Source organism: Alosa pseudoharengus, unplaced genomic scaffold (genome assembly GCF_046254945.1).
Source record: "Alosa pseudoharengus isolate Yale_2024_CS ecotype anadromous, Long Island Sound unplaced genomic scaffold, YU_APseudo_1.1 YU_APseudo_1.1_scf_1, whole genome shotgun sequence".
NCBI classification, from domain to species: Eukaryota; Metazoa; Chordata; class Actinopteri; order Clupeiformes; family Clupeidae; genus Alosa; species Alosa pseudoharengus.
In genome coordinates, this window is record NW_027468564.1 from 29,263,581 (window position 1) to 29,288,632 (window position 25,052).

At 41.5% G+C, this 25,052-nt stretch overlaps 1 protein-coding gene across 1 annotated transcript; it reads right to left on the minus strand.

Annotated features, from left to right (window-relative positions):
- Positions 1–184: 184 nt before the first annotated feature.
- Positions 185–25,052, minus strand: LOC143118200 (adhesion G protein-coupled receptor E3-like). The gene is made up of 17 exons (XM_076279314.1): positions 24,635–25,052; positions 24,050–24,178; positions 23,430–23,555; positions 23,007–23,159; positions 22,446–22,474; positions 22,115–22,186; positions 20,976–21,132; positions 19,011–19,124; positions 18,367–18,548; positions 17,391–17,552; positions 16,731–16,937; positions 14,963–15,195; positions 12,668–12,734; positions 8,853–8,944; positions 8,153–8,315; positions 3,392–3,466; positions 185–418 (listed from the first exon to the last, which is right to left on the minus strand). Exons 1-17 carry the CDS (start codon positions 25,050–25,052, stop codon positions 185–187), a joined length of 2,613 nt encoding a protein of 870 aa, XP_076135429.1.

Below are 25,052 nucleotides of genomic sequence, written 5' to 3' on the forward strand. Positions count from 1 at the left end.
AAACAGGCACATTAGTGTTTGTGTGAGTGTGTGTGAGTGTGTGACTGATTCGTCTTTTAGGCACCCACCAAAGCCAGTGAGTGAGGCATTCGTGGGTCAGCTAAAGCTGTTGCAAGTCACATGATGTTGTTAGTTTATGCAAAATAACTTTTTGCTCATAGACTGACTTTGCCCAATATTTAAATTAGGGCCCCAGGTCTTCCCGTTGAGCAGTGTCAACAAGAGTGACAGTGACGATGGCATCGTCCCTCCAGGCCTCACCTGTGGTCTTGGTGGTGAAGTTCTTGGAGGCACGGGTGGAGGTGCGCTCCACCAGTGTGGACACCAGCTTCTTCTTGGACAACAGCACCTCGTGTCTGTGCTTCACCAGACGCTTGCGGTCATCATCGGCCAGCTCATCCAGCAGCAGGGAGACGGTCTGCAGGAAGTACAAATTTAGTATTTTAATTAGGCATATTTTTATATTGTCAGTCATGAGATAGAAAATCACATTGGTCTTCACAATTCTGTAATTTGTTAGTAGTGAGTGAATTGTTTTAATACATACAGTATATGATGAAGTCCCCTACACAGAAAGATACACAGTGCTTAAGTACCTCACATAAAACTGATACTAGTACAGTATATACATAATATAAATTGGTGTATGCTGCCAGTGAGTGCTCTGGGCTTTCAAGATGGGCTATCACACACACACCCACACAGGGATGGAGAGAAATTGAGTGGTGTGATATATTTTCTGCAGAGAGAGCATAGCAATGAGCACTCTCTGGCAGCATACACCAACGTTCTCATGTCAAAAGCCATCACCTTTACCAATGTTTTACGTGGAGGAGGACATAAACACATCACGTGACATTTTTGACCTCAGGTTTTCTGCAGACGTAAAGAGCATCCAGAGACTCCTGTGATGGAGGGACTGCTCAGATTACAACAAGCAGTAAAATCACTTGCTGTTAACAGTGCTGACTGTGAAAAGGGGATTCTCTGATGCAAACAATACAATAATGATGCCACCATAAACAACAAACTACAAATGAACAAGCTGCCAGCACTCAAATTTGGGCCTCCTTTGGATCAATGGGATCCAGAAAAAGTCTGTCAGAGCTCGCAGAGTTACTTTGAGGTGAGCCATTTTCCCATGCTGCACTGCTACACTAGATTTAAGGGTTACCCCCTACCTGCCAAATCCCACTTTAACCCATGATTTAACCACATACGGTAAGATAGGCCTACATGTCTTAGAGAGCAATGGGCAGTGCAGTGTCTTACAAACTGTTCGTATGTTTCTGTATGCGGGTGTAGTGTACACTGTGCATAGTCTAGCAGGTTCAATAACATACTGTAGTGCTCCAGAATATAATTCTACGGTGGCCCTGAATTTTAGCGTTTGCAGCCATCTTGAATTTAGTCACAATAAGTCGAGCGACGAGTAAGAATGAACAGGTATGATAAGGGATCAGATTCCAAAAATAATTCTGTGGAAATGCATGGATTACAGTTTCTTCCAGTAGCAGCAACTGGAATCCATGCATTTCCACGGAATTATTTTTGGAATCTGATCCCTTATCATACCTGTTCATTCTTACTCGTCGCTCGACTTATCGTGACTAAATTCAAGATGGCTGCAAACGCTAAACTTCGAGAAGATACTGTCTGTATAAATCGTCTTGTAAGTAAACTACCAGTGCTTTTTCAAAGTTCTCAATGTCTCGTTTTAAATGTCAGGGCCCTCGGAAGTCTACCAATGAAGTGTGGAGATACATTGAGCCTCGTAAATGGTGTAAAACAGTGATTTATTTGCATGGCTATGCCGATGCCGAGGCACCACCATTGACCGCCTTGTTGGTACAGTAGCATCGGCTAACTAGCGCCAGATTTCGGAGTGCAGGGGACAAGCCGAGATGGGCTATGAGACATACGTTCACACTCGGTATCATGTTTCAAAACACTTTAGGTCAAAATCACACCGGAATTCTCCTTTAACTTTCGTTGGCCTTTCGAATGTCTTACTTTCATTTTCACGTCATTCACTTAAACTCTCCTACTTGCTAGATTTGACCAATCTTCCATAGCCTACGTGCACAAGTAGTTTGTGTAGAACTACTGATCTCCATTATCTCCCTGCTTGTTCTTATCTTATCATGTATGGTATTATTTCATGATACTAAATGTTTGATTCTTTTTAATGTTGTCATCATTCATAATGTTGTAACTTCATTCAACTGCGCTTGTATGTAGGCACTGCCATTCAGTTGTGGACGTTCGTTAATTGCGTTTATGGGCGGAGAAAGGCAGAGAAAGGCGCAGTTTACACTAAGGATTGAACGATTGATAAATACGACGGAAACTTGGGTCTGACAGCGTTCGCTATCTGCGGTGTGTCCATGGCGCTGATAACGCTACGTTCGCAAATGTACATACATCTGGCCCTGAGTGTTGTCACAGTGCCAAATGTATGACTTCGATACGATACCACGCCTACGTACAGTATCTCCACTTCGGTGACACCTAAATTAAGTGTAAGTTGCAGCCCCACCAACGGATGGAATTGCTCAAAATTTGGTGTGCACACAAAGACTGAGGCAGTGTGATTCAGCATGTCTAACTTCATAAAGTTGAACCTTTACATCACAATACATTGACACATGTATTTCTTGAGATGGTGAAATGTGTACTGCAATTTCACATAATTTGGTGTACATCTAAACATGTACACATGTAGTAGTGATACAAATTAATTTTAACTTTGAACCTTCACATCACAAGACATTAGCACACAATTGCTTTGGTGTTTCAGTGTCCCAGGAATGGTCAACCAAAAATCAGTGGGGGAAAAAAAGAAAATAAGTTTGACAATATGACCCATGCGGCACCAGCGCTGCTTATAATAACTCAGCCTCAGACTTACTTCAGTTTATGCAGAATATGCCACACTCACGTGTGTCTTACTTATCCCTTTTATGCACATATTTAGGTATAGGCCTACACAAACACATCAGTTAATGTATGTATCTGATCCTTATACCAAAAGCAACTTACAGACCAAACTCAGGGTTAGAAGTGCTTTGCTCAGGAGCATAATGGTAGCAGCCAGGAGTAGAACCTACAACTTCATTCTTTTATTACACCACCACACAAATCTCTGGAGCACACTGGGACTGTGAGACAGCCCTAGACCAACCTTCAGTGGTAGTCTCTACTCAGATGGTATGTTCTTGCGTTATAATTATGTTGTTGATGTTCACGTGTGTCTTGCTATTTACTTATTCCTTTTCATTATATATGCGCTTATTTAGGTACATAAACACATCAGCTAAATGCATTTATCCTTAAACCAATGGTGATGTCCAGGTGGTCTTGTAAACATCGGTGACAGCCCTAGACCAACCTTCAGTGGTAGTCTCTCCTCGGATGTTATGTTCTTGAACATCTCAAGCACTTTATCAACTCGCTGTCTCTTATCCTATGGTGGTGAAGGAAACACAAAACACGACTTAGCAAATATTGAATTTGTGTACGGTTCGTCCATTCATTACATTTATCATTATTCTTTATCGTTTCCAAACCAAAACAGAAAAAAACAAAAAAATTTGTTTTTTTGTTTGTTTTGTTTTTCTGTTAAAAAAACATTTTCTTTCTGTTTCTGCTCCTCGAGCCCACAATAGCCGGCTTCAGACCATCAAGCCAAAGCGAGCTAGGCCAGGCCGTGCCAGGGGCTAATTGCTTTCACACCTCAGGTGCGGGTGCTAACTGGTGCCACTTGGGGGCTATATTGGTGCTACTAGCACTTGATTTCTGGCCCACCCTAAACATTGGGCCACTTGGTGCTAGAGCGGGGCTTTGAGGCTTGTAGCCTGCTAGTATCACCAGGTGGCCCCTCAAATAGATGGTCTGAAGCCGGCTATTCAGACACAAGAGCTAGAGCTACTTTTATTTATTTATTTTTAATATGGCAAGAGATTCTTCTTCTGGTCAGTGTGGAGGAGGTAGACTATAGTGATGTATTTTTTATTATTTAAATTGCAGGCTGTCATACTGAGTAGGTTACTCTGACCTGTACAAAGCTATGAATGAACCTACTGCCCTGGAGGGAATTTGTCTTGCATTCATGGGAGCTACATTGAACATTAAACACAGACAACAATAACTAGATGTACCACAGAGCGGTACAAAATATGACCGCCGCCCAGTCCAGCACATTTTTTCCACAAAAATAAATCTCGCTGAAAGGCATATTTGATTCTATCACTAAATTGCATTGTGCACACTCAATTCTCACTGGTATCTGCTAGACAACAAGTACCAAAACATGATTAGTTCATAGATTTCACATGTAAAATTAATTTTAGACAACCCCACCCCCATCTTGCCTGTTCATAATTCTGAGAAATTCTTGAATTGTGTGCATGTGTGCGTGTACATGTTTATGTTTATGTGTATGTGTTTGTGTGTGCATGTGCATGTGCTTGTGTGTCTGCCTGTTTATGTGCCTGTGTGTGTGCATGTGCATGCATGCGTATATATGTCTACTGTGTGAGTATGTGTCATACGTAGGATTACTGTGAATGTATGTGTGTGCATCTGTTTATGCACATGTGTGCACATGGAATGGGTTTACATGACCCCTGGAGGCAAACATACGCAAAAAATTGGTCATCCTAGGCCCTACGGTTCTCAAGATATTCACAGAAAACTGTGTTTGCCCTACCCTCCTTTCGGGGGGTCCAGTCCAGCGGGGGGGCTACAGATCAAAACGAAAAGCGATGGTTCCATGCTATCCATGTGGGGTTACATGCCCACCAAGTTTCGTGTACCCCGGTCTTTCAGTGTCCCGGGAATCCTTGTTGGTGTACGGTCACTAAATGTACATATAAATTATTTTATTGTAAGGCCCCCCATTAACAAAAGTCCACGAAACTTGGCATGCATTCGGAGGGTGTCATAATGATCCTACACTTTCAATTTCGTGCAGTTTTGACCATGTTAGCCAGAGATATTGTGATGAAAAAACCTAACGTTTTGCTTTTTAATTTTTAACTAGGTGGCGCTATACATGAAATAAGTGGTAATGGGATAGGTTGACATGCCCCCTTAAGACCAACATACAAAAAAAAGGTGGACCTCCTAGGCCCTATGGTTCTCGAGATATTCACAGAAAACTGTCTCCGGCCACCTACAGGCCAGTTGGTGTATAGTAACATAAATTAATTTATTGTGTGGCCCCCCATGAACGGAATTCCATTAAACTTGGCATGCATTCAGAGGGTGTCATAATGATCCTACACTTCCAATTTCGTGCAGTTTTGACTATGTTAGGTCACAGATACCTGCAATTACAACACCTCATTTTTACTTTTTTGTGTTTAACTAGGTGGCGCTATACATGAAATGAGTGGTTATGGAATGGGTTGACATGGCCCTTTGAGATCAACATACAAAAAAAAATGGTTCTCCTAAACCCAACGGTTCTCGAGATATTCATAGAAAACTGTGTCTGCCCTACCCTCCTTTCGGGGGGTCCAGTCCAGCGGGGGGGCTACAGATCAAAACGAAAAAAGGAGATTCCATGCTATCCATGTGGGGTTACATGCCCACCAAGTTTCGTGTACCCCGGTCTTACAGTGTCCCGGGAATCCTTAACGGAAATTTGGACATGCGAAAAATAAAAAAACATTTACATTTTTTTTTTAAAAATCTGATATTATAAATAAATCTGAAATCTGATATTATATGGTATTATATTTCATATTTCCTGCATATGAACTGCAAATAATTTAGGCTACCTTTTCTCTTGCCGGTATGACCTTGTCTAATTCTGTAAGAGAAAAAAAAGGTGGTGAGCATGAAAAAAAAAATCTTGATGTAGACCATCAACACGAGTGAAGGCAAAATAAAGAGTGCAACACACTCTTTATTTTGCCTTCAATTCTGTGTCCTCTTTTAATAGTTGATAACATTTTGCAAAACAATCGTGTTTTAATATTTAGGCAATATATCAGGCTATCACAAATATAAAATCATCTCATGAGTTTCATCACCAATTACATCACCAATTACATTTGTAACAAATGTGCTCATTAAACGAATAGTGTTGGTTAGATTGAAACACAAGCTAACTTTATTTTGTGAGTGTTCTCGTTTTAGCCTACCTTTACAGACGGTAACGTTGACTCTCCAATTTATATTAGGTGATGGGATGAAACTGTCTGGACACTCGCAAAGAAATCCTCTGCGTCTGTTTGTGCAGATGGTGTGCTCGTCTCCGCAGATGCGGGGATTCGGGACGCACTCGTTCACATCGTCCTCTGGGTGCCAACACTTCTTAGTGTTGAGAGAGGGCTTGCAGTCCTTGCTGGCACCTGCACTCTGTGAGATGAAGTACCATGCTGCCACTACAATAATGAGACACAGACGCATCGCTCAAAAGAAACCGGTTCTCCCAACAGAGTTCCATCCCTTCCTAGATGCCATTAGAAGCCTACAGGATGACATCACAATCCCTATTGCCCTAGCAACAAGTTTGATATATTCCGGAATGAAATCCACTGCTGTGTATGTTTGACTAAGGTAGGCTATGTGGAGCATTGGATCATATGTGGAGCATTGGATCATCAGGGGCAGCTGTGGCTTACTGGTTAGCTCTTCGGACTTGTAACCGGAGGGTTGCCGGTTCGAACCCTGACCAGTAGGCACGGCTGAAGTGCCCTTGAGCAAGGCACCTAACCCCTCACTGCTCCCTGAGCACCGCTGTTGTTGCAGGCAGCTCACTGCGCCGGGATTAGTGTGTGCTTTACCTCACTGTGTGCTGAGTGTGTTTCACCAATTCACGGATTGGGATAAATGCAGAGACCAAATTTCCCTCACGGGATCAAAAGAGTATATATACTTATTTAAATTTATTTTAGTATCATACTGTAGACCTCCAATATGTTATACAGTTATGCAGAAATAAGCCTTTCATCTTTTACTTCGTCTTCATAACAACCATAGTGATAGTTTTGGGTCTTTCAAAAGGGGTCTAAAGGCATATCTGTTCAACATGCACTTAGTTTATTAAGCTTAAGCGTTTCTTATGCGTTATGGTTTGTATATAGCATTTATTTATTTTCATTAGGCTATCGCTTGATTTTACATTGCTGTTTATTATTGCTGTTTGGTGTAGTGTACCATAATTTTTAATTGTTTACTGTTTAGTAACTAATTTAACTATTGTATTGTTGTTATTTGTATGTTGCTTTGGACAAAAGTGTCTACCAGAACCATAACAATAATAATAACAAAAGTAATAATAATATGTAAATAATTGAAAAGATTAGGATTTTTGACATTCAGACACTCAGATAATTTTAGGACAATTCTACAGAGACATACTGTCAAAATCAGACCAATTCATTCATCCATCTATCAACATAATGAGCATGCTTTATTTTCCATGTGAATGAACCTCTAAATGAATGAAAGTATAGGTTCAGAAAACATATGTAATATCCCATAATTTCACAGCAAATGTGCCCGATAGAGAGGAGAGAAAGAGCAGGGGACACAAAAGACAGAGAGAGAGAGAAAGAAAGGGGGCAACAAGGACAGTCTATATGGGAGTGTCTTGGACGCCAGAAGCTTGTCCGTCTTTGGAGGTTGGAGACACAGTGGTGGAGGAGGTGAAGGCGGACGACTCCCTGTGGCGGAGGAAGCCCTGCAACCAGCTCCGGTACTGGAGCCGGACCTGGACACACACACACACACACACACGCACACACACACACACACACACACACACACACACACACATACACACACACACACACATATATCACACACACACACACACACACACACACACACACACACACACACACACACACACACATGTTTATATTTATATGCAGCTAGTTATGTCAGTATTTTATATGCAGCTGGTTATGTCAGTATTTTAATCACACACACACACACACACACACATGTTTATATTTATATGCAGCTAGTTGTGTCAGTATTTTAATCACAAGAATATTGTTTGTGCGTGTGTGTGTGTCTTTGTGTGCAAAGGGGTCCACATCGTACACAAAACAAAACAAACTTCCATCTACAGGCCTATCCGCCCCCAAAAACACACCCAACGGTGAGTGAACTCTTGAGGTCCAGTTCTCACCTCGTTGTTGAGGGCACAGTGGACCAGAAAGATGAAGGTTCCCTGCTGGGAGTTCCACATCACAAAGAGAACCTCCACTGCTGGGCCCAACCTTACCAAGAACCCCAGCACCCATGGGCAGCCCAGGAAGAAAAACTGGAACAGGAGCTTAATTGCCAGGATCCTGCATTGACACACAAACAAGTTTGACATTTTTTTTTGTTTGTTTACCATGCTGGCTGCTGTGTAATGTAGCTTGTAGTGAGTACATGGGTCACTTGGCTTTTTCACTTGGTCATGCCAAAAAAGCATCACGTGTGCAATAAAATCAATTTATGCAAAGAGCTCCTTTCTTTATGGTTATACGTTTGATCCAGCATTTCAAGAAACAAAACATTGAAATGTTTTCAAGATTTAACAGTGCTACAAATCATGCCAAACACATCAAAATCAAGATTTTACAGTGCTGCAACCCATGCCAAACACATTGAAATTATGACGTGTCAGTGCTTCAAATCATGCCAAACACATAGAAGATTAAGATTTTAGAGTGCTTCAAACCATGCCAAACAGATCAAAACATAAAGGCCTGCCTGCTTATCAAAGATTTCCTAGAAATTTGAATGGAAGTCATGCACAGGCCCAGTGTCTTTCAGCCTCCATTCAGTTGTGTGTGTTTCCTCAGCTGTGTGTGTGTTCAGTAAGGCTGATCGTATCTCACCTGGTGTATTTGACCTTTGACCCTGCACTCTGCGCCCCCCTGAGAGTGAAGAAGAGGGTGAGGAGGATGATGAAGAAGAGCACGATATTTCCCTGAAGAGGCGAGGAGAAGGAGAAGGAAGTATCTTACTGTCATATTGTTTCCATAGATTCCACAGCAATAACAAGGAATCACAACATGATCAAATTCTCAAATAAATTACAAATAGACCCTAGCATTTCCGGTGGCACAGAAAACAACATTGAGCTAATGGTAATTTGGGGACAAAATAAATAATAAAATAAAATATAAACTAGATGTACCGCCGAGCGGTACAAAATATTACCGCCGCCCAGTCCAGCACATTTTTTCCACAAAAATAAATCACGCTGAAAGGCCTATATGATTCTAACTGTCCCACTAAATTGCATTATCCACACTCAATTCTCACTGGTATCTGCTAGACAACAAGTACCAAAACATGATTAGTTCATAGATTTCACATGTAAAATTCATTTTATACAACCCCACCCCCATCTTGCCTGTTCATAATTCTGAGAAATTCTTGAATTGTGTGCATGTGTGCGTGTACATGTTTATGTGTGTGTGGGTGTGTGTGTGTGTGTGTGTGTGTGTGCGTGCTTGTGTGTTTACCTGCGTATGTGTGTTTGTGCATGTGCATGCATGCGTACATATGTCTACTGTGTGAGTATGTGTCATACGTATGATTACTGTGAATGTATGTGTGTGCGTGTGTATCTGTTTATGCACATGTGTGCACATGGAATGGGTTAACATGACCCCTGGAGGCAAACATACGGAAAAAATTGGTCATCCTAGGCCCTACGGTTCTCAAGATATTCACAGAAAACTGTGTCTGCCCTACCCTCCTTTCGGGGGGTCCAGTACAGTGGGGGGGCTACAGATCAAAACAAAAAGGGTAAGGCTATTTGCACACCCAGCCACCTACAGGCCAGTTGGTGTATAGTAACATAAATTCATTTATTGTGTGGCCCCCCATGAACGGAATTCCACGAAACTTGGCATGCATTCAAAGGGTGTCATAATGATCCTACACTTCCAATTTCGTGCAGTTTTGACTATGTTAGGTCACAGATACCTGCGATTACAACACCTCATTTTTACTTTTTTGTGTTTAACTAGGTGGCGCTATACATGAAATGAGTGGTTATGGAATGGGTTGACATGGCCCCTTGAGATCAACATACAAAAAAAAATGGTCCTCCTAAACCTTACGGTTCTCGAGATATTCACAGAAAACTGTGTCTGCCCTACCCTCCTTTCGGGGGGTGTAGTCCAGCGGGGGGGCTACAGATCAAAACAAAAAGGGTAAGGCTATTTGCACCCCTGGTACAATTAGCAGTGTATGCTATTCGTACCCTGGTGCAATAAGAAGTGAATTCTATTCGTACCCCGGTGCACACAGCAATGTGTCCTATTAGTACCCCGTCTGGTACAAATATCAATGTATGCTATTTGTACCCTGGTGCACACAGCAATGTGTCCTATTAGTACCCCGTCTGGTACAAATATCAATGTATGCTATTCATACCCCGGTGCACAAAGCAATGTGTTCTATTAGTACGTTGTCTGGTACAAATATCAGTGTATGCTATTTGCACCCCTGTGCATTTAATCTGGCATATTGATCACACAATGTAATAATATATATATTTTTTAAAAACAAGCAACATGTTTTTTTGTTGTTACATAACAGAGTGTGAATAGCTCAGCTGTGTAATCACTCTGAATAAGGTATGCTGTTTGCATCAATGTACAGTTAGAAGTGGATGCTATTCGTACCCAGGTGTTTATAGTACTGCATGCTATTTACACCCTGGTGCATGAACTAGCTAATTGTTGCAATCAAAACTTCCGTTTGAGAACCGATTTCTTATTCAAATTGCGCGCCTTCTCTCCAGAGACGTTGGTACACATGCACACTCACTCCGCCAAAATGCATCATATGGGAATCGAACCCTGGTCTCCCACGTGCCAGCCCTTGCCTGTGACCACTGCACTATACTTCAACAAGAAGTTGAGGTTTGCAGGTAAACTTATAGTTTATAGCAGTGATTCTTAAACTAGGGGTCGCGACCCCAAATGGGGTCGCCAAAAACTTCCGTGGGGTCGCCACTGTATTCTGTATTTCTGTATTCAGTCTGAAATTATTATTAGGTGAAACAAAGGAAAATAATATTGGCCTTTTCTGCCTTTTTCTTATTTACACGCAGTTAAGAGAAGAGAGAGAGATGTTTTCGTCTTTCAACGAGATCTGGTTCAGTCTATGGGCTACTGGTCCGCTGATAGAAACAATGTAACTATCTGCTCCCACTACGCAAACTCAACTTGTTCCTGCTATTTTAAGTAAAACAAAACAAAAGACATAGGTAGCCTAGTAGCCAAAATGGACAGGTGGCTGCTTAAAAAACTGAACAAAAGCTCGGAAGTGCCATCTACCAGTGCGTCTACTCCTCCGTGATCCTCAGACGGGTCACAGTCCGGTGAGAATAAAAAACAACAAACGGCGTGTCGGCTTTATCAGAATTTCTGAAATATGCATTCACTTGCCAAGTTAAAGATAACCTCGACCACCCACAATGTGTCATTTGCGGCGATGTTCTGGCGAATGAGAGCTTAAAACCTGTCAAAATGAAACGACATTTCAAAATACAGATGTCGGCTCAGCACCGTGGAGGAAAATCTCCGTGTCACCGTATGCAGCATTCCTCCTAGAATTAACTTGCTATGTTCACGGAAGCATGCCCACCCTTCCCATTGAAATTGTTAAAGATAGTAAACCAAAAAAGGGAAATAAAAAAAATACTGTTATTGTTATCGCCATAAATATAATTAATGTAACGTTGTAGGCCTAATGCTGCATGTGTATGTGTGTGTGCGTGCTTGTGTGTGCGCGTGCGCTACGCACATCACTCTGATCTGATATGGCGGCAGCCTACACTTGTTTAATCGTGATTGTTTTGTTTTCTTTTCGGTTCTTGTTCATATGGAGTAAATAAAACAAATGACTTTGCTTTCTAGTTTTTGCTTGATTTAGTTGTTAACGTTTGAGGGGGTATTTGAGTAGGCTAAGGACCTAGAATGGATTTGGGGAAAGTGGGGTCGCCAGACCTCGCCATACTTTTTTGTGGGGTCGCCAGACAAAAAGTTTAAGAACCAGTGGTTTATAGGTCTGAACGTCATATTCACGAAATTTCTGTTAGCTAACAAACTGACAGTTGTATGTGTTCACTGAACAAAGATTATGAAAATAAAACACAACTTTTCCATCTCAACTTTAATTTGAACAGATATTAGTGCTGAAACCGTTCAGAATTCTTCACTTTCTGCTGACGAAAAAACGAATGTCGGCCATGTTTTTTGGGCACGCGAGCAACATGTTTTTGTTGTTATGTAACAGGGTGTGAATAGCCCAGTTGTGTGGCCAAGGCTATTTGTACCAGGGGTACGAATAGACACTCCGAAACAAAAAACGATGGTTCCATGCGATCCATGTGGGGTTACATGCCCACCAAGTTTCGTCTACCCCGGTCTTTCAGTGTACCGGGAATCCTTGACGGAAATTTGGACATGCGAAAAAAAAACAAAAAAAAAAAAAAGAAAAATCTGACTAAACCTATATGACCGCTGCTTTGCTTCGCGGCGGTCATAATAATAAATAGAGAGTCGGCCTAATTTTGTTGAGCATTACGCTAGTCCAATTCATTTTCATTTCAAAGTATCTTGAACATATTGAAAAAGCTAATACTAAATCAGCCTAAAGACAACAAGCCTGATGACCATGTCGTACTTACTGTGAGAATGAAGGCCACAGGGCCAAGGAAACTCCAGATGAAGCCTGCCTTAGTGCTCAGCCAACACCTGCATACACAAACAAACAAATAAACAAAGTTGTGTGTAGTTCAAAGACATTTTAAAGTCATAACTAGTATTATTACACGGCTCTTCATAATGCTGAAGAATGCTCCATTTACTTGAATGGGCCTTCCCAACGTTCGGTGGTCTGCTAATTCTCAATAACAGACCGTTGCTAAGTATAACAGACCGCTGTCAAGGAAAATGGGCTTTGTGCTTATATTTCACGTCTTTCATATCACTACGCAAGGACTGGAACTTCATTCAAAAGTGAAAGCAGACGGTTGATCAGCTGTGTTCTAAAGAATGTTTGATTCAAGTTCAGCGTGTGGTGTTGCGAACTACAGTATTTGTTTCTCACCAAAAGCCATGATGAAACGGTAACAAAAAGGCTATAGCCTAGGCTATGTAGGCTAAAGCAGTGTTTCTCAAAGTGTGGTCCGGGGACCACTGGTGGTCCGCAAGCTATCCCAAGTGGTCCGCGAGCAGACATGGTAAAAAACAATATAGATGAGTTGTTTGCAATATTGAACCAACTTCCAAACAGTTCTGGGTAACACTTTATTTTAATGTGTCGCTGTTACAGTGTACCTACCTGATTAGGTACAGTGGTACAACCTGTGTAACAACATGTACTATCAGGTACTATCATTGTACTTGCATTATGTATTTGTGGGTACCTACATATAGTTGTTACATTGTAATACTGAGTGCTTTTACAAAACTTTGCCAATTTGCCAAAATTTTCATCAGAGGCAAAGAGCTGACCTGAGACCTGCTGGATGGGGTAAATCTGGTCATGGTAGATTTGATATACAAACCATTCTTAGCTCCAGTCAAGGCCTCATTGTCTTCAGTGTACATGTAACAGCTGTGCTGCTACAACCTTGTTACACTTTGATACAGTGGAATAAACGTATTAAGTGTACCAGTTAATTACTTACATGTACATATGACATGTATGTTGTGTCTTCGATGTCTTGGAACAGGTCTACTAATTCACATGTACTGTGTGGTGTAACAGCAGACACGTTTCAATTACAGGATGCATGACATCATTGACAGGATATATATAATTTGTACATGTAAGTACTTAACTGGTACACTTTATTTTAATGGGTTTATGCCACTGTATCAAAGAGCAATAAATGTGTACCAACACAGTTAATATATGTACTATGTAGTGAATTAGTAGACCTGTTCCAAGACATCGAAGACGTAACATACATGTCATATGTACATGTAAGTAATTAACTGGTACACTTAATACGTTTATTCCACTGTATCAAAGTGTAACAAGGTTGTAGCAGCACAGCTGTTACATGTACACTGAAGACAATGAGGCCTTGACTGGAGCTAAGAATGGTTTGTATATCAAATCTACCATGACCAGATTTACCCCATCCAGCAGGTCTCAGGTCAGCTCTTTGCCTCTGATGAAAATGTAGGCAAATTGGCAAAGTTTTGTAAAAGCACTCGGTATTACAATGTAACAACTATATGTAGGTACCCACAAATACATAATGCAAGTACAATGATAGTACCTGATAGTATATGTTGTTACACAGGTTGTACCACTGTACCTAATCAGGTAGGTACACTGTAACAGCGACACATTAAAATAAAGTGTTACCCAGTTCTGCAACACTGCCTATGTAAGCTATGCCAATTTAAATCATATGAATCCTCTAAAACAATAAGCAAGGTGCAAAGACAATAAGCAAGGTGGTTCAGTGAGTAGGCCTATTGTGTCTATTAGCTAGGTGGTCCATGAGTTTTTTTTTACTGGGTAAGTGGTCCTTGATCTGAAAAAGTTTGAGAAACACTGGGCTAAAGAGTGACATCGTGGGGAGTTTATTGTTTCGTTTTGGCAAGTACGGCCAAAACGAAGTTGCGCGTCGGGGTCCGGTTCGCCCTGTCGGGACTTATTTTCCCAATAATGACCGGCGTTCTATACATTATCCCTTACTTATGGTTTGAGTTTCTGAGTATCTGTTTTTTTCAACTGGCAGGGACAACTCAAGCTTCCATATTGCTTTTTAAAAGAATCTTAATATATATATATATATATATATATATATATATATATATATGTCACCTTATGGTATATGGTGTCGTGTGGCCGCTACCTTCAGAATAATGGCATTACAGTATATACGTAGCTATGATATAATGCTTTTGTTTCAAAATCCCACTCTCTATTAATTTGTAATCCCGCATACTAGGCCACTTACTGCAGGCTTCCATATCCCTCTGGCATTACACCTGCAGACATAGCCACAATGAGGAGGGGAACCCCATAGCCAATCAGGTAGAGAGCTGCGCAGTGTGGCCCCAACCCCTCGCTAGGTTTGACCTGCTTGAGCCTCCGTACAGACAGGAAGAGCAGCACTGCTTCTATGGACATCCACATGAAACAGCACAGGAAGAGGAAATGCAGGACTCCCGACAACAGCTTACACAACACCTAGAGATAGAGAGAGAGAGAGAGAGTGACAGTAGGTTTTCCACCTACCACCTTTTCCAGGTTTAAAAGGAACACAACTACACTAAACCAATGGGAAAGAATGAAACTGTCATGAAGCTACAAGCCTTTTGTTAAGTATCAAAGCTAAATGTCACTAAGATTAAATAGTCTAACAATAATCTAACACTAAATGGTTATAGGACTGTGCAGTAGTGAACACAGTGATGCCCCAGATAAAGCCGAAATGTAACTAATTAAAACTTAATTAACACTTAGTTCACACTCAATTAACACTAGTTAACCCAGGGGTGGGCAACTAATTTCCCCAAGGGGCCACATGACAAACTGGGACTGTTGAGGAGGGCCGGACTCAAAATACCGAACTCAAGTCTGAACTCAATTCTGTCCAATTCTATTCTGTTCTTGTATAACATTAAGTAAATCATATGGTTTTGTTTACTAGTCGTAAGAACAGATGAAAATGTGAGGGAGACAAAGGAAAAACAGCAATATTTAACCTATGTCCAGTATTTAATCTTCATTCTCGAAAATGATTTTTTGACATTGACATTTTTTTCAGTTTTCAAAGACTGATATAAAAAAGTACTACAATATCTATATAATTAGGCTAGGTCATGAAAATGTGAAAGAGTCAGTACAACCGATAGGCCTGTGCCACCATTTCATCAACACTCAGCAATATTTCATCAAGTCATTACCATCATTAAATTAACTCTATGCAGAATTAGACTACGAAAATGTGGAGCAGACAATAGTAGGCTGTCATTAGTTAATCAACATGCTCAAAGAAAACTATTTTAAAAATGTAGGCTATGTTTTTTGCTTTAACTTTATGCACATAACTGTGATTGGTGAACTCGCTCTGTGTGTTGAGCCGGCTGCTTCAAGCAACCTGTGGGTAGTAGCATCATACTAGTTCGCTAACATAAGCTTTGCAAATAAACTCAGACATATTTTGGTTACAATTACGGGGTTATCCGATTGTAAACTGTCTATCTGCCAGTAACGTTTTGAAATGAACACTTCGTATCGCCAACGAGCAGCAGTAAGAGTTCGTTCTAACAACCTTTGCGGTGGTGAGCGACGCAGACATAAGAGACACAAAACTTTACGCCGACGTAAAGGCAACTACATTGTGTCGACGCAGAAGCATAAATTCTATTCACCAGCACATCAGTGAGGGTGTTTACGTCGTATGCATCCACGCACAAATGTATGGGCGTACAAATAGCAGCCGCTTTCAAAATAAAAACAACGATATTGATTTGCATGCATTATCTCTATGCTAGGCTCTTGACTATTGTTCTTTCACGGACCTTACGCGGGCCGGTCAGAGAAAGCCCACGGGCCGGATGTGGCCCGCGGGCCGTATGTTGCCCATGTATGAGTTAACCCTACAACGATCCAATTGAACCTGCAATGACCCAATCATCTGAAGTGAAAATGCATTATGTTAAAATGTTCAAACTCAAATGTGCAACAATCGGAAGTGAAGGTGGAAGTAAGAAATGCACCTCATGTGGCCAGATGAGGTGGAGGAAGCTCTGGGTGAGCAGGAAGAGGGGATGAGCCAGCAGCAGACACACACAGAGGTTGAGACGAGCCACGTTGGACACCCTGGGGTTCCAGCGACAGAGGGCAAAGGTCATCACGGCCAGGGTCAGGAACACCAGGCCGATCAGCACCAAGATAGTGTTCAGCACGTCCAAGATTGGATCACTCTGGGGAACAAAGTCAGATAGCATAGAAAACCTACAGATCCCCCAAAGGGACAATTATAGCATCTAAGGGCAAACTGGGACTGACAAGCTTTCTCCTCACTGAGGAGATGGAACCTTCAGATTCCACGCAATTTCGTGTAATCATAATCAAATAATCAAAAATCATTGGATGCTTATACAATTCAAATAAAAGCAAAACAAACAAAGACATTTGATTGGTGTCCATCAGAATATCATTTCACAACTTGAACACAAAGCATGCTGGTCAATGGAGTTAATACAGTGAAGGTTATTAACGGTCAGCTTTTACAGGTGTTTTTAAACAAATATATATACATCCTTTGCATACAGTAACTTAAAATAACCCTTGTCTCTAGAGACTACAGTATGTAATGACTACTCATGAAGCAAACATGGTGGATAACATAGTGAAAAACAATATAAAAAACTCACCAGGAATGTATCGACTGTCTGCATGATCAGGGCGAAGGTGGAGAGGTGTGTACAGGAGCAGACTGTGTGTGTGGAGTTGGTCTCCCTGACGTGGCAGCCGTCCTCGATCCAGGCACTGACGTTCCAGTACACGCAGGAGGGCTTCCCTCTGTGTTCTGAGGCCTGTCGTCAACCAGGCCAAAACAGAGACGTCCTCTAACTTCACTTTTTCAATCGGTCAGTTTACATTGACACTTTTATTCCAATTAGAATCGGAATAATGGCTCAATCAGAATAGAAATGACACTTCATATTATGAACACCTTAATCGGAAAAAAAATTGCCAATCCGATTATAAATTTAATCGGAATGATAGAGGTGATGTTTTCCGTTCTTATTCCGATGTATTCCGACATATTTGGTCAATTCGATTGCCCGCTGTAGCTTATCAAGCAAAAGCAAACCACCAACGGCTTTTCTAATCAAATATTCTAAAGTGATTGAGAGTATCTGATCGGAATGGAACCCCATGTAAACAGACGACACAAAATTTTAATAATTTGATCAGAATGACAAACAAATTTCACATGATCAAAAATATGACTATATCATCCACTGTACCACTATGGCTCCTATCTAAGCACCATGTGTTTCCAAGCAACACAGAGCGTGTATGTTTGACATCATGTGAAAAAACTGTTAATGCTTCACATTCACTTCTAGGCCATTTTGGGTGCTTTAAATAACAACAACATCAATGACAAAAACCATACATATCTCCTTTAAAACAGGAAAATATTACCAAGGCACTGAGGTTTGACATTGGCATTGATATCTCAGAGCCTATTGTTTATCTCTAAGTCTATTTCTGCGTTACTCTTAAATAATCAATAAAATGGAGTTGGTAGATGTATGTATAGGTTTTATATAAATAATAAAATAAATAAATAAATAAATAAATAAAAGGCTTTTTGAGGAAAATAAGTGCTGCACTCACGGTGATGTGTTTAAACGTGAACTGGACAGGACTGGGCAGTGTGGTGTTCACTGTACCAAGCAGTGTGGCGGACACCACTCTGGACATCATGGTCTTAGTGGTGTTCCTCCTCGTGCGGAAGAAGCTGGCATCCAGGACGTTCACCATGTGACTATACGCCATAAACGCCACTGTCGCCATACCTACAACATTACACAGTATAAACGTTACAGATATATAATATCTCTTTTAAACAAATGACACATATTCAAAATTATGATATGGGGTACTAGGGCAATTCCACGCAAAACTGTCACATCCATAACGGCAACTAAATACCATGGCATTGTGTTGCCGTTATGGATGTGACAGTTTTACGTGGAATTGCCCACTAGATGACAAAAAGGGTTTGTACATAACACATCCATCAGATGTTTGACTGTCAAGTTTTGCCCGATTAAGTTTGAGTAGGTCTAAAGCAAGCCACAATGCTTCACATCGTAGTTCCACTTTCTTAGCTATATGAGTACATTATCTATAGCATATTTGTGACACAAATTTGACAGATTTAAAGTATGAATATTTGGTGTATTTAATGTAATACAGCTCCAATGTGGTGAAAAGACATTTGAGTTAATTCCATTGATTTGGGAGATCATTAGTACCATCATTGTTCTTGGCAACTCCCAGGAGGTTGATGTCCATTGAAACGCCTGACGTCCTCAGTACAGACGATCCTTTCAGATCATCATTTGGTTCGACAGAGAGGATCTGCACCTCTGAAATTACAACGTGGAAAGAGAAAGGATAAGTCAGGACTGAATGGGACCTGTGTGGGCGTGCAGCCTACACATCATGGAAATATTAGAATAAGAAGGGTCATTTTGACTGTCATTTATTTCAATGGACTTTTTTTTTCTATACCAAGCAACTTATATACAGATTATATACAGAACAAATATTTTAAACAAATATTGACCTCAGACCATGTTTATAGACGCTTTCAACAATAAAAACAAAAACAATGCTTGAACGTTCTATTTGGGCCCCAATCTACTTCCTCTGCATTAAGATAACATAGAATGTTAAAAAGGAAGTCTTGTGGGGCCAACTATGATGCTGATAATGGAACTCTCTTGAAAGGGTCTCATAGCTACCCATGACTAAAATGGCTCTGGTCTATACATAGCAGGGTATTCCAAAAAATGAATTGGAATCCTCCTTTGCTGGGGAACAGTGTCTTGAACACCTCAAGCAAATAGGTAGCCAATCAGAGATTTCAAACAAAGGAGGGAACAACATGTCACAATGCAAACAGTTTGTTTTCCCCTGTTTACATGCAAATGTGAAACCAGAGTTTCCCCAAATCACTTCGTTTTTAGAAATAATTGTTTTTCAGGGACAAAACCTTGTTTACGTTTCCTTTTATTATCATACTGATTGGTGCAAAGCCCCGGACATGAGCAAAACAATATATAAAGTTCATGTGTTCACGCAAAACTTTCATGTGCGCACATGAAGCCTGCTGTATATTGATGTAGCATAGGGCAGTGTTTTTCAACCACTGTGCCGGGGCACACTAGTGTGCCGTGAGAGATCATCAGGTGTGCCGCAGAAAATTACCCAAATGTCACTCACTGGTCCAGAAAAGCAACTGTTACATCGAAGAATTTACCACATGCTCTCATTGATTGTATGATTGCACTATTTGTGGTATGCAGGCATTGTACAACGGGGCCACATATTCAGTATTCCCAGAATCATCACATATCCAGTTCATAACAACAATTAAATTAGATATAGTCACCTACAAATGAAACAGAGGGCACTTATTTTATTGAGCAGGTCTTGCATAGAAGCCATAATAAGGCCATATCTGTGTATTATTTGAAGTTTTAGGCTATGGTATGTTTATTTTTTTCATCACACAGGATGTTAGTGTGCCGTGGGACGTTTTAAGTGTCAAAAGTGTGCCGTGGCAAAAAAAAGGTTGAAAACACTGGCCTAAGGCATACTGGACTGACAGCTAGAGAAATGACTACAGTACAGGAGTTAGTTGTACTATATTTAATCTAGGTCTTCATTATTAGAACATTGCTGCTTTGCTTGAAAGTCGTCACCATTATATTGCTTCCCTCCTTCCTTTGTTGCCATCCTTGCCCATCTAATGAACAGGAGCTCGTTGCTGACTGTGGCACGCCCACATGAAACTAAACTTTAGATTTTTTGTGTGCTTATGTCCCCTTATGGGCTCCATAGATTAGGGTGCACACCTGTGCCAACATACTGAGTGGGGTGCCCACCTGTGCCAACATACTGAGTGGGGTGCCCACCTGGTGCCCACCTGTGCCGACATACTGTACTGAGTGGGGTGCCCACCTGTGCCAACTAGTGGGGTGCCCACCTGTGCTAACATACTGAGTTGGGTGCCCACCTGGTGCACACCTGTGCCGACATACTGTACTGAGTGGGGTGCCCACCTGTGCTAACATACTGAGTGGGGTGCACACCTGTGCCAACATACTGAGTGGGGTGCACACCTGTGCCAACATACTGAGTGGGGTGCACACCTGTGCCGACATACTGAGTGGGGTGCCCACCTGTGCCAACATACTGAGTGGGGTGCCCACCTGTGGTGTTGCTGGTGAAGTTGCCATTTCTCCAGGCGAGAGGGCCGGTCACCAGCTGGGACACCAGCTTCTTCATGGAGTCCAGCATGCTGTTCCGGTGGAGCACTGGGCGGCTGTGATCATCGTCCGCCAACCGGTCCAGCAGTAAGGTCACTGTCTGTTGGGAATATGGGGAAAGGTGGCCAGAGGAAAACCAATTCTCTCTCTCTCTCTCTCTCTCACCCCCACCCTCTCTCTCTCTCTCCTCTCTGGGTTTTGAATATACACATTTTGAAGCACTTTTTTTGGCTTCATTGGAAGGTCCCCTGCATCCTGTTCAAAATTTTGACAAAGACCCTTATGTTTATCTAGGAATAATAGTTATATTTCTAGTTGATGTGCATTTACTTTATGAAACTTTGCCAGGTATTTATAGTAACAGTTTTAGAAAAGCAATAAGCCACTCGAGTCCCTAGGTTACACTGATTCTACAACAACTAAGGGGGGTTTTAGGCACTCCGCTAGCGTGTCATGCCTAACAACGCCCCTTAGCTGTTGTAGAATCAGTGTAACCTACGGCCTCTCGGGGTTTATTGCTTAATTCTGACTGCATACAACAGCTAGAGCAGCCAGACAGCTAGAATTCTACACTGAGGGGTATGAAGATGGGGCCTCATGAAGAACGTGTACAACTGCAGCTACAATACTACACTAGGGGTATACAAATGAGGGCTCATGAAGAACGTGTACAACTGCAGCTACAATGCTACACTAGGGGTATACAAATGAGGGCTCATGAAAAATGTGTACAACTGCAGCTACAATGCCACAGTAGGGGTATACAAATGAGCTCTTATGAAGAATGTGTAGAACTGTAGCTGTGTAGCTCTAGCTGTTGGCTGCAGCAACTTGAGCTTGGTAGAACCAATTGTTTTTTTTTATACTGATAGTACTTATGACCTCAAGAAACAGAGATCAATGTGAAAAATCGCCAGAATTCTCCTTTTAAAATACATTGACAATAATCAGCTTCACCACTAGATGCTACAGACGGAAGCTTTATCTGTGTGTGTGTGTGTGTGTGTGTGTGTGTGTGTGTGTGTGTGTGTGTGTCTGTGTGTCTGTGTGTGTGTGTGTGAATGTGTGCATTTGCGTCTTACCTTAACTGGCAGTCCATCTGATGTCATATTCTCTATCATCCCAAGCAGGTGATCCACTCTCTTCGCCTTCCCCTTCAAATATAGAGCAGACCTATAGGCTCTTCCCATGTCAGTTCAACACCCTAACCCAGATATAGAGCAGACCTACAGTGGGTCCCATTAAACCATGCTAGTTCAACACCCTAACCCTAACCCAAATACAATGCCAAGTGGTCAACACTCTCCTACCCTCACCAAATTGAAATCCTTGGTAAACATGCAATATATCATGTACAATGCTAATTGTGTCTGATACAAAACAGCAAATCAATAACAACATCATGTAGCCTACCTTCTCTATGGGTATATACAGGTTCAACTCTGGAAATAAAGAGAAATAGAAAAAGGGGTTGTTATAATTGACATTGACATAACATGCTGAGAAAACCACAACAACCTCTGGCCAAAGACAAATCATATAGCTGTGGGGCTGGATCTGGGTTTGATGCAGGTCATGGGTGCATCTCTTCCTGTTTAGTGTAACCTGCTGCCTATATTCTAGCAGATATTCATCTCTTTTTTATATTTGACTCTATGATATGTTTTGTCATATTAGGTTATTTTACATTATGCTACATGTTATTTATATGTTGTTATGTTATATTATTTTCTTATTTGTATGATTGTTCAATTATATTTTGCAATGATTTGCTAGGATATGCTAAGTTATGATGTGCTGTGTTATGTAGTGTTATGACACGGCTCATTGACTCATTTAAGCAAGTAGTCGTGTAATAAGCGAGATAATGTACTGGTCCTGTTTGCCCTGTCGGGACTTACTTTCCGATAATGACCTGTTGGACAATACATTATCCCTTACCTATGTTATGTTGTGTTCTAATGGTCTTCTCACCTTTGCACACAGTGATATTGGTCCTCCAGTCGAGGTCGGGGGTAGGGATGTACCCACTGGGGCACTCGCAGTGAAAGCCGCCAGGTGTGTTGATGCACAAGGCTAATCCATCACGACCACAGATTTCAGGGCTCTCCACACACTCATCCGCATCTAAAGAGGAGCACAGGAGAGGCATTTTTACATGATGTTCATAATCCTAATTCATAAGGATTAGGATTATAATCCTAATCCTAAACCTAAGCATTTCAACTGATTTGATAACCTATAAAAATAAAAAATTATCAGTTTGAGTTAGCTTGTACTGATAACTTCTATAACTTGCATCTGGTAATGTGAACTCCATGATTACAAAAGGCAAGGTGATGTTTAGGTGCAATAGGTGAAGTTAGAGTGAAGAAATTATGTTATTTTGTTGCTCACCTGTGCAGGTGAAAGAGCTCGACCCAGACTCTCTAAAGCCAGGCTCACATGCGCACTTGAACTGGTCTCGGATGTACTGGCATCGGGCATTTGCTCCACAGGGCTGTGGGCATGCCGAGGCCACAACTAACAAACAAAAACAGGTTTGTATTTTTTGCTGCTATGCAATTTCTTTGAACTAAATGACCATGAGCAATGTCCACTTTTGTCCACTAGAGTGCCATATATTGCAGACGTGCTAGATGCTGATCCCACTGATATTCTGCTGTGGTATAAGTTGCCCAATATGACAGGAAATTGCATTTATGCAAACATACCAAAAGTTGTGAAATCCATCTGTCTTCCTCTCTCTCTCTCTCTCTCTCTCTCTCTCTCTCTCTCTCTCTCTCTCTCTCTCTCTCTCTCTCTCTCTCTCTCTTTCTCTGGTGTTGATAACCTTTTTTATTCTAACACACAATTAGTACAATGTATCCCAAATTTATCTATAATTATATCCTATTACCATCATTATTTCCCTCTGAATCTAGAAGAATAACTAATATCTACCCATAGATAAATGACAACTGGTCCAACACCAGTGAGTTGTGGGTTCTGGAGGGCCCTGTTGACAATGGCCTCACCTTGACAACCGTAAGAGTCTCCTGTGGGGAGGAACTTGGAGGGAATCCCAAAGCCAGGCCGACAGACACAGCCAACCGAGTCACACACGGCGTTCTCGCCACAAGAGGACGCTTCACACAAACTGTGATCTGAAAAAGAAAAAAATAAACAACACGAGGCAAAGACAACTCAAAATATTATAAACAAGAGGTAAAAACAAACGATATATATAAAAAAAAGAACAAACACGTCAAGAGTGAAGCTGGAGACCAAAAGAAAATGTAAATACAAACAAATGCTTTCCCTAGAAACAAAACCAGGATGCTGAAAAACAACAAAAATATTTGTTTGTTTTTTTAACACAGTTTTGACTCTTTTAAGTGAGTTTGCATTTTATTAGCATTTTCAGTGAGACAAGTACAAATATAGGAAAATGCAACTGGAGAGAGGAAAACATACTTGTGTTTGCATTCTTGTAAGCTTAACATTCTTGTAAACAAAACTCTTATAAGCTTTTCTTCCTTTGTTTCCAAAGCTACTACTTTAAAGAAACACTACCCAACAACACACAGCACACCACTCTAATGGAGGTAGTGAACTCTTACCTGTGACAAACACACCATCTGTGGGGAAAAGCTGATAGAGATAGATCCCGCCAGTGCACGCAGTCACGTTTATGGAGAGGCCGCAGTGTGGTGTGCTGCACGCACGGTTGCAGAGACTCGTGGCTTTCACACCTTCGCCCACTCTAGGGTAGCTCTGACCCTCGCACAGGCAAAGGGATTTGCGTGATCCCCCCAAACTGAGGGTGCTCTTGTAGGAGCAGGTTTGGGTCAGGACGTTGCCGCCGACGCCGGTGAAGCGGTACCAGCCCGCGGCCAGGCTCGAGTCGGACTTGGGATAGCCCGGGAAGCTGTCTGAGGAGAAGGCGTAGTTGCGCCATGGGTCCGAGAGGTTGCGGTAGGACCTGCAAATGTCTGAAAGCAACCCGTGTATTGAGTTTCTAGAAGAGGCTGTCAACAT

Bases quoted from the DNA above. Each gene is read 5' to 3' on its own strand.
- LOC143118200 (XM_076279314.1), bottom strand. From the start codon at position 25,052: ATGTTGACAGCCTCTTCTAGAAACTCAATACACGGGTTGCTTTCAGAC. The intron at 23,556-24,049 runs GTGAGGCCATTG...TTTGTTTGTTAG, and splicing joins AGACTCTTACGGTTGTCAAG to TTGTGGCCTCGGCATGCCCA. The intron at 17,553-18,366 runs GTGAGTGCAGCA...GGTTGACGACAG, and splicing joins TCACGTTTAAACACATCACC to GCCTCAGAACACAGAGGGAA.